At 50.3% G+C, this 10,496-nt stretch overlaps 1 protein-coding gene across 2 annotated transcripts; it reads right to left on the bottom strand.

Annotated features, from left to right (window-relative positions):
* Positions 1 to 7,728: 7,728 nt before the first annotated feature.
* Positions 7,729 to 10,254, bottom strand: NUDT16 (nudix hydrolase 16). 2 transcript variants are annotated; one of them, XM_077752277.1, is made up of 3 exons: positions 9,815 to 10,097; positions 8,955 to 9,065; positions 7,729 to 8,883 (listed from the first exon to the last, which is right to left on the bottom strand). In XM_077752277.1, the coding sequence occupies exons 1-3, from the start codon at positions 10,082 to 10,084 to the stop codon at positions 8,785 to 8,787; spliced, it is 480 nt and encodes a 159-aa protein (XP_077608403.1). In that variant the 5' UTR covers positions 10,085 to 10,097; the 3' UTR covers positions 7,729 to 8,784. The 2 variants fall into 2 exon arrangements, with proteins under 2 accessions (XP_077608403.1, XP_077608402.1); XM_077752276.1 differs by having other exon boundaries at positions 7,729 to 9,065; positions 9,815 to 10,254.
* Between the last annotated feature and the right edge of the window lie 242 nt (positions 10,255 to 10,496).

The following is a 10,496-nucleotide window of genomic DNA, read 5'->3' as shown; positions in this document are numbered from 1 at the left end:
CCTTTAATATGATTATTATTATTATTTAATGTTTATTTATTTCTTTTGAGAGAGACAGAGAGAACACAAGCAGGGGAGGGAGGGAGGGAGAGAATCTCAAGCAGGCTCTGTGCTTCAGCAGAAGCCTGAGGTGAGGCTGGATCCCCTGAGTGGAAATCCAGAGGCAGATGCCCAACCAGCTGAGCCACTCAGATGCCCCAAGTGCCAGGCCTTTTAAAAATTAGGTGTCTGTGTGACCTAGGGTCACCACCACCTCCCTTGGAGAGCTGCTCTTTGCCCACATCTGCTCCCCACTCCCCAGCCACCAAGAGGGCAGAGCCCAGGCCAGCAGGGCTGCTGCAGTTTCTGGGGGGGGGGGCCTGGCTGTGGGAGAGGCCCGGGGACCAGGGACCCACACTGCTCCCTCGGGACTCTGCTCTCATTTTCTCTTTTACAGTTGGAGAGCACAGGTCCCCACAACTCAATGAATTCCTCCACTGTTCTTCTGGGATGGGTCCCATGCCCACCCCTGAGTCCTTTCCTTATTTCTTCAGATTTTGGGGGGCTGGGTTTCTGTAAACTTAACAAACAAAAAATTATTTTCTTAACTAGTCATTTGTAATGAATGAATACATATTGTAGAAGATTCAGATGATATGAAAAAGCCTAAAAGAAAAAAAATCAGAATTTCTGTCATTTATTTTTGTGTTTCATCACTTTGTGGTCACACAATGTGATATATACTCTATTCAGTTTGGAGAAGGGGGTACAAGACTGGAGAGGATTTACTGAGGTTTTACAAGGCTCAATAACTAACTTGCTAAATGTTTCCTGGGTACTTAAAGATATATTCTCTGCTTCAGGTTAGAGTTCAATCTTTATCTGTTAGGCAGAGTATGTTAATTATCTTGCTGAACTTGTGCCTAAACTCCTTTATTTAAAGTATGGAGATGACAGTATCTCCATCTCATATGGTTGCTTTAAGGACTAACATGTTAATATATGAAAAGAACATGGTCTAGAGCCTGCCATGCAGCAAGCATGGCCAAGGACTGAGGAAGCTTGTGTGTGATCTCCAAAAAATACTGTTGGTTCTTCCTTGCGTTTCCCTTGGATCTTGCTGTATATAATCTGAAATTTGTGACAACTATGTGAGCATTGTGGATAATCTGTTCACCAGTTCCAGAATTCATAGGGGCGCCTGGGTGGCTGTTGGTTAAGTGTCTGACTTGGGCTCAGGTCATGATCTCATAGTTCAAGGATTCGAGCCCTGTATTGGGCTCTGTGCTGATAGCTCAGAGCCTGGAGCCTGCTTCGGATTCTGTGTCTTTCTCTCTCTCTGCTCTTCCCCTGCTTGCACTCTGTCTCTCTCTCAAAAATAAACAGTAAAAGTTCATAGTCCCACCTAGTGCTTTTGACACTGCATTTTGACATTAATATCATGACAATTATTTACTTTTTGACTGTAATCGCCTGGTTCTCTTTGCCCATCTTTTCACATCCAACCAGAATCCTATTGCTCTAGCATGTCCCTTGAAATATTAAAATTTCATGTTTTCATCCAATCTAAGGTCATCATCAACTTCAGAAACCAAACAGCACCCATTCGTTTCTCCAGTAAAATTAGCATATTTTTATGTTTCTTCCAATCTCCTCCCTCGTACCTTTTATGTAGAACAATCTACAATTTGGGGGTAAGCATATGAATCAAATTATTATTTTATTTTTATAGCATATGTATTTTCTTTTGGTCGGAGGCATTGGTATTACTTTATTTTTTTTTATTTTTTATTTTTTTACAAATACTTTATTGTCAAATTAGTTTCCACATAACACTCAGTGCTCATCCCCATAAGTGTCCTCCTCTATGCCCATCCCCCCCTCCCCCCACATCCATCAGTCCTCAGTTTTTGTCAGCATTCAAGAGTCTCTCATGGTTTGCCTCTCTCCCTTTCCCCCACCATTTCCCCCCTTCTTCTCCCCCTTGGTCCTCCGTCAAGTTCCTCCTAATCCTCCTATACGTGCAAACATATGATATTTGTCCTTCTCTGCCTGACTTATTTCGCTCAGCATAACACCCTCAAGGTCCATCCATGTTGCTACACATGGCCAGATTTCATTCTTTCTCATTGCCATGTAGTATTCCATGGTATAGATAAACCACATCTTCTTGATCCATTCATCGGTATTACTTTATACCCATCGTTAGCACAGTTACTTAGTACTAAGTTTGTATAGAAAAGGAGCTACTGCTCACAAGTTTCCTACACAATTTCTCCATTGATCAGTGTTTCCCTTTGAGTCATTCATCTTGTAGATTGCCAAGAACACTTCCGTTGTTTCCCAGATAGACTATGTGGGTACTGTACATGCTTTTGCATTTGAGTATCAGTGCGGGTAGATGGGAAGTTCTTGCTACTGTAGGTGACCTAATTTTCTTGCCTCTCAAATGTTCTTGAAATGAAGAACACCATCCTAATGTTTTTCAGTTTTTGTTTTTTTTTCCTTCTTCTGAACAGAGTCCTGCCAGTCCACAGGTTTGGGTCTCTGTCAGTTTAGGGAAGAGTTTTTCCTTGTTGTCTAAAATGCTGTTTACATGTATCCTGCCTGCTAATATTTAAGGCTTTATTATTAAAGCAGTATCAGGTTCACAGCAAAATTAAGGGGGAGGCACAGAAATTCCCCATATGCCCCCACCCAAAACTTGAACAGCTTCCCCGATGATCAACACCTCCCACCAGCGGTACACTTGTTAATTGATGAACTAATGTCAGGTCATTCCACCCAAGGTCCAGAGTTTGCCTTAGGTTTATTCGTGGTATGGTACACTCTCTGGGCTGCCTATTAATATTTTCATTCTATCAATTAGCAGTACTCTGATTTCCATTGTGTAATCTCTCCATCTCTGGTGTTCTCTCTGGTCACTTTCCTTGTTCAGTACTTTTTGTATTCTAGGTGGTTTTTGTAAGCCTGCTCTTGACATCAGTGGTAGTTTTCTCCGGTGTGAGCAGTGCTCTTCGCTGTTCTCGTGTAATTCTGAGCTAATGGAGACATCGGTCTCCTCAACTCCTTTCCTTGCTGCTGCCAGCTGCCTCTAATCTTTCACCTCATTCCAGAGTCCATGTTTTTCCTTATTCCCTGAGCAACTCCTACTTCTGTTTGTTGGAATAAATCTTCCAGAGCTCACTCTTTATCATTTACACCCACAGTTCCTTTCCTTTTTTTTTGAACAGGCCTCATATTATCAATTCCTGTTTACTTAACCAGAAGCAATTCTTATATTTTTTGACCCTCAAACAAGCAGGGGATCACTCACCTGCCCCCACCCCCAGGCCCCCGCTTCCCTGGACTTGGCCTATTCCCCACCCTGGAATTAGTCCTGGACAACAGGAGGCTGTTCATTTATCAGTCTGTCCTCAGTGGCCTGAAGGGGGTGGGCGAATGGGGCTGTGGCTAATAGCTGTCCTCACTGGGGTTTTTCCAAGGGTCTTTATGATTATTGAAAACGCCACTCAGGGATCATCTCCCTTGGAAGGAGGGGTATCCTTGCCATTTCATCAGCTGGGAATGCCTAAGGAGAGTTACAGAACCCAGGGGTGGGAGAGGGGGCAACACAGGTTGCATCTCTGCATGGGGGTGAGCTGAGCACTTTGGAGAAAACCCCACACACAGACTCCCTCTGTCTGATGAGGAGCTTCCTTTGCCTGCAAGGTGGGTTCAGCTCTCTGCCAGGCTGCCTTTACTGCTAGAAGGATCATGAACTTCCTTATTCAAGCTGAGTCAGACAGAAGTAGGAGGACCAGGGAAGGTGAAGCCACTCGGTTTAGGGAGTTTTCTGTGGCCTTAAATCCAGTGGAGGTTTCTCTTTTTCCTCTGCCCTGGCCGGTTCCCCCAGTTCCCCCAGAACTGTGTTTTAAATACAATCCCCTCACCTCCTGCTCCCCCTGCCCCTCTGAGATGGGCCAAGGACCGATGTCTGTTACTTTGGTTCAAGTTCTGGTGCTTTTCACTAATTTTATCACAGGTAAAATGTTTATTCCTCCCCCCTTTTTTTTTCCATTAATTTTGTCTGTTTGGGGTAGAAAGCATGGCAAAACAAATGTTCTCTGTGCAATAAACAGACTCGTAGAAAACACCCTTCTCACTTCTCCATCTCTGCCTTGGTCTGTTTCACGTAACGGCCTCTGGGGGCCCGAGTCACACTGGGAAGGACCAGCTACTCTTTCCTCAAATGTTTCTGCCTAAAAATAGGTTTGTCAGAAACTTGATAACTGAGTAAGACTCTGGCTCAGGACAGCATGGGGCCCAGAAGTGTTAAGTCAGCACCAGCAGCCATACTCCAGGAAAAAGCACAGAACTGAGAAGCATGAACATCTAGCTGATTCTGCTGAGAAAAGCAGAAATATACCTGGGGGGAGGCAGCATGGGCCACTCTGCTTCCAAGAAACCAATGCACTAACAAGCGGGAGTGAAACGTGGGTGGCATCAGGTACCGATAAATGGTGCTAGGTGCGCCTCTTCAGTGTCATGTCCCAAGTGCAGCCACATTTAACCCTCACTGCAGGAAACAGTGTTTCAGATAAGGAACAGGTGGAGTGCTGGCCGAAGGTCACTGGCAGTGTAAGGGAGGGGGGGAGTGAGGACAGCTAGGAAGACAGGATGACTGGTTTCACAAGGCCAAGGACATCCACATGGGCAACCATACCCAGGTCTCCTCACCCGGCAGCAGGATGGCAATGGGTGAGAGAGGGAGATACCAGAGGGAGAAACTTGCATGGACCCCTGGCCCGCCTGTGGACTGGAGGGATGAGGCAAGTGACATGCACTCAAGCCACAGAACGATGGACACGTTTAGGGTGGCCCACTGAGACAAGAGCTACTGACTGGAAGGGTATGCGTGTGGGGTGATACAGGAAGGCCATGGATTCTCCCTCTCAACATTGCCAGCCTTACAAAAATAAGGAGATCGAGTATGAATGAAAAAGTAAGGCAATGACTGAATGCTAGGGGGCACCTGGTCGCTGCAACACTCGGGCAGAGTACCACGCGCTACTGTGAAGGGGCTGCATGGACACTGTGCACGCTGGGCCACGTTACACCCAGGCAGGAGCTCAGGGCAGACCTGCCCAGGCCCAATCTCTAAAGCTGCTCCCCACCCCACCCCCCCTTCCAAGGCCAAGAACCTTCATGGGACCCACATTGCTTTCCGCCGCCTCTCCAGACCACTACTCACCCCTTCGTTGTGCAAAAGCCCATTTCCTTGGAGGCTCCTCTTGCCCTGTCATGCCTCCTGTCCCCTCCTGGCAGCTGTCACTGGCCTTTAGGTCACTCCTGTTGTTCACTGAGGGCGGTGGCTCCTGGTTCACACTAGCTTCTCCAACAATTGTCAGTCTTGCTTCTTCACATGGACCCTGACTTTACTTGTGATGGCTCTCTCAATTTCAAAAACCTCTCTCTTGTGCTCAAATACACCTCCCACCACACCCCATGTTGGGAGTCCTGCACCACTGAGACCTCTTATATGTTAATCTCCCTGAAGTCACCTGTCTTCACTTCCCTTTGTCTCCAGATTAAATCTCTTACCCCACAGCGCATCAGTACGGTTTCTCTCACGCATGTCATCTTAACCACCTTCCCCCTCCCTTCTTTGTGCTCCTCTGTAAAACCCGAGCTCAGCACAAGTGGCTTTACCCTAGCTGCTGAACACAGAGGGTGGGAAAGCGTGTATGCATGCAGACTCCCCCTCCCCCTGATGCCCCACACATCTGAGGGCCTAGATTCCTACTCTAAACGGATTCATGGCTCAACCTGGCCCCACCCTTCTGCTGTTTCTTTCATCAACTTGCTTTTTAAAAAAAATGTTTTTTTTTTTAATGTTTTATTTATTTCTAGGAGAGAGAGAGAGAGAGAGAGAGAGAGAGAGAGTGTGAACAGGGGAGGGTCAGAGAGAGAGGGAGTCACAGACTGAAACAGGCTCCAGGCTCTGAGCTGGCAGTCAGCACAGAGCCCGACACGGGGCCCGAACTCACGAACCGCAAGATCATGACCTAAGTGAAAGTCGGACGCTTAACCGACTAAGCCACCCAGGCGCCCCTAAAAAAAAAGGTTTTAAATGTTTGTTTATTTTTGAGAGACAGACAGAGCACAAGCAGGGGAGGGGCAGAGAAGGAGGGAGACACTGAATCCGAAGCAGGCTCCAGGCTCTGAGCTGTCAGCACAGAGCCTGACATGGAGCCTGAAATCACAAACCGGGAGATCATGATCTGAGCTGAAGTCAGACACTTAACCAACTGAGCCTCCCAGGCGCCATCAACTTGCTGTTCCTGCCGCGATGAAGGACTACTTCCTCCCTGCTGAGAACATCACCCATATCCAGCTGATCAATCTCACTTCATTTCCCTAAGAAAGTCAAACTCCGTTGTCCCACCACTAATTTAGCCTTCTCATCCTCTACCCTTGCCCCTTCTTCTCCTTGAGCCAAGTGATGCCTCAGGACTGTCCCCCCTCCTATGGGATGGCCCATCCCTCCTCTCTGTTCAAGGACTGCGGGCGCACTGCCTTCCTCTTCCTGGAACATTCCCATCACGCCCCTGCTCCATCCGTGCCGTGACCACTCCGCCCGAGCCCGCAGTCCTCTCCAGCTATGGGACCATTTCTCCATAGCCCTTCAGGACCAGATTCTCCCTTCGTCCAGTCTCCCGCCCAACTCTGGTCTGCCTGCCACTCCCCTCCCACCTCTGCCTGAAGGTGCTCCCACCAGTCATCAAAAACCTCCTGCTACCAAATCCGGTGGGTAGTTCTGCCCCTTATTTTACTAAAACTCTCATAAGCCCTTGGCAGAGTTCACTTTCTTAAAGCAGCTTCTGCTCCTGGCCCTCTTCGGTATGTGCTGCCCCTCCTCCCCTCCTCCCGAGCCCCAGGCCTAGGCTTCCTCACGGCCTCGTCCTGAGCCCTCTTCTTTTTTTCTCTCCCTGCCTGACCTCATCTGATAAACTGCTATACCATCTTTAGGCAGAGGGCTCACAAATTTATGTCTCAAGAGGCCCAGAATGATCTTGATTCTGTCCCCTGCAAAACCTTCTACGCCTCCACCCAGGCTTTCCTTCCATCCACAACTTGCACAACTTAAGACACAAACGTAAAAGTCATCTTTGAATCCTCTACTCTCTCACTTCACTCCACATCCGGTCCATCAGAGGGCCTGTCAAGGTCACCAGCACTTCTCTGGAAGGCATCCACTTCTCCCCACCCCCTCTACCACCGTGGCTCAGACCACCACCGTCTCCCACGTGAGCTGCTGTGGCAGCCTCCCGTCCCTGCCTCCCTCTCCTACCCCCTTCCAGGCCACGCTGCACACACCACCAGCCCTGGCCCTGCCTTGTGAGGCCCTGTGCCATCTGGCTCCAGCCTGCCGCTCCTGCGTCCTCTCCCCTTGCTTCCTGCAGCCTCATTACACCAGCCGTTTATCATTTCTAGACTATGCTCTGGTAAATCAAAGATGACTGCAAATTCCTTGCTTATCCATCTGCCGCCCCAGTTGAGAAGTAGAGTTTAATCCCCCTACCCTTGCTGTGGGATAAGTTGCCAAGATTCTTCTTCAGAAGCTTAACACATGCTACTCCCTGGAATACCTAGAATACCCTTCCCATGCTCCTACCTGGTATTTCCTTCTTATCCTTCAGTTTAAATGCTCTTCATGGAGGGCCCTTCCAGACCACCCTGGTGAAAAGTAGAAAATATCAAGGCGAGACCTGTATCAATCTTTTATTTCCTTCTCAACACTGACATACATGAAGCAAGTAAATGAGCATCATAATTAAATAGATTACTTATCTTCCTCTCTAGAGCAAGCATTGGCACACTACTGCCCTCAGGCTGGACACCTACTTTTATAAAGAAAGTTTTATTGGAACACAGTTATGCTCACTATGTATTGCTCATTGCTACCTCTGAAACGAAGTGCTGAACAGACGCTACAAAGATAATATAGTTCACAAAGCCTGCAATATTTGCCATTTTAGCCCTTTAACCCTGTGGAGTGCAAGAGCTATGGCTCTCTCATCGCTAGATCTGTAATACCTCATACAGAGTCTTCACTGAAAAAACTGAAGGGCTTTGAGGCTCAGCTATAAGCCCTTCAGCTGTAAGTCAGGGCTAGACCAGGGCTGGGTCGCTTCCCTTCTGATGTTCCCAGTGTAAAGCATCCCAGATGACAGCTCTGGAGGAGATATGCCAGGACGCAGAAGTCTCAAGTTCAAGGTCAATCCAAGGAGACCAAGCCATTTCTCTCACCCCTTCCACTAAGTTTCATTAGAGGGCAGGACGTTGGTTAGGACCCTGTCCCACCTTTCAGGGGTATATTGCTTCTACCAACACCCAGGCAAGGATGTGACCATTTTCAACGTGGGGAAAGGGTCCTCTGTTTCTCTGTCCTCCCCAGCAAGCATGGGCTGGACCAGACCCTGGAGAACAGCCATGTAGGAGTGTGGGAAGAAATGTTCCCCCGGTTCAGAAGCCCCTCCCCATGGAGGACAAGCTAGGCCCCACACACGCCACGTCCTGCTTAAACTGCAAGTGGCGGGTTACAGGTAGGAGTGAGCTCGTGTGCGGGCACAGGCTGTACATTCATATGTCTGGGGCCTGCCATGCCGTGTGTGTGCAAACGTACGGAGAGGAGGCAGGCTCTGAGAAGGTGCCAGGTGGCCGAGATGAGCTGCAGTTTTGCTCCAGATGTTGAGTTGCAGGGGTGGGTGGGGGCTCTGCTCAAATATACTGCACATAGTTCTCTTAATCTATTATCATCTGTCAGACCCAGGCCCAGAAGAGAAAGCTTTCCCTGTCCCTGCCTCCCTTCCCTAGTACCAAGGTTCTCATCTCAGGTGCCGTGGGCCCATGGAGGGCTGCCTCTGGCGAGGTAAGGAGATCTTACGGGCTGTAAGAGAGCCAGATTCCACCAGTTCTAAATCCTGGATGGCTTCTAGCAGCTGCTCCCGTGCAGTTCCAATAAAGGAATTCTCCAGGAAGGCAGGCAGGCCTCCCACACCATCCCGCAGGGTGTAGAGAGGCACACGTACCAGGCCTAGCACCTGTGAAAGGAAGGAGACAGGTGATGATGAGACAGGTGGCTCATCCTAGACAGATCTTTCCAGATGAGAGGCCTCACCTCTTATCAGTGCAGCAGAACCAGGCCTGAGGACTTACACCTTATACCTTGTGGGCCCACCCACCTCTCTACCTACAAAAGACACAAGTCTTGCCACTCAGCTTCATAAATGCTAATCCTTCCTACATCACTAAACTCTTGGCGGCTCTTGCCTCCAGGATGCACGCTTGGCCCTACACCAAGTAGTTCTCAAAAATACACCAGACCAGCCATTTCAGCACCACTGAGGAACTTCTGAAAAATGCAAATTCTCAGGTCCTTTTCTCTCTCCCCCACTGACCCAGAGATCCTGAAAGTGGGGTCAGTAATAAGCCTCCCAGATGATTCTGATACCTGCCCAAGTCTGAGAATCATCTCTATACACAATCTGTCCCCCTACTCCCCTAGCCTAATGACAAAGGTTTCCCCACAAAGTATCGGGCCACATCTTCTACCCAAGAAAATCATGGGCCTAGGGTGGAAGGCTTGACCAAATCTATGGGGAGAAGAGAGTCTTGGATAGATGTGTTCCAGAAAAACAACTGCGGAGGTCAGTAAAAAGGGGGAGACTGCGTTGGCTGCGGTAGTCAACCAGATGAAAGAAGCCCAAGACCCCGGCTACTCCAGGAAAGTGGGGGGGCTGCTTTCGGGGGCAGGCAGGCGATGGGGCTGGCGTTCTCGGGCCGGCCCCACCTCCAGCCCGTGGTCCTTGGCGCGTGGGGCGCCCATCTCCACCGCAACCAGCTGCTGGAGCGTCAGGCGCTTGGCGTAAAAGTGGGCCACGACCTGCGGCGCGGACCCGGCGTGCGAGCTGCGGTAGTCGGCGCGCTCCACGCGGAAGTCGGCCACGGCCTCGCCCAGCTCCTCGATCAGCTCGCGGTTCAGCCCGGCCTCCAGACTGGTGTCCTTTAAGTTGACAAAGCCTCCGGGAAAGCCGAGGCGCCCGTCAAAGCGCATCTGCATCTGCGGGAGAGGGAAGNCGTAACGGAGCGGGATGCGGCCGAAAAGCAGCCCCGGGTCCGGCGCGTAGAGCAGCGCGTGGCACGCGTGCCGCCAGCCAGGCCCCAGCGCCAGGGCCTCCTCCAGCGCCAGCCTGCGGACCCCGGCCATGGCCCGACTCCGTCACCGCCGCGGTCCCGAGGGCCTACGTGGGTGGGCGGGCCGCGGCGGCCAGTGGGGGCGGGGCTTGCAGGCCCCGGGGGCAGGTGACCGCAGCGTCTGGGTGGAGCCCCGGGAGGGGCNGAGGCCGGCGTCCTGGGCGCCGAGCTGGTGCGGAAGTGACGCCTCCGTCCCAGTGCCGGGCCTGCCGGGTAGCCTGGCTGGCTGTAATTGGTGCCTAGGCTGGGGGCTGGAGGCGGCACGGGAGCCAGAGGAG

Source organism: Crocuta crocuta, unplaced genomic scaffold, assembly GCF_008692635.1.
Source record: "Crocuta crocuta isolate KB4526 unplaced genomic scaffold, BGI_CrCroc_1.0 scaffold580, whole genome shotgun sequence".
NCBI lineage: Eukaryota > Metazoa > Chordata > Mammalia > Carnivora > Hyaenidae > Crocuta > Crocuta crocuta.
Note: the sequence above shows the minus strand (reverse complement) of the source record. Positions and strands in the feature narration are given on the sequence as shown.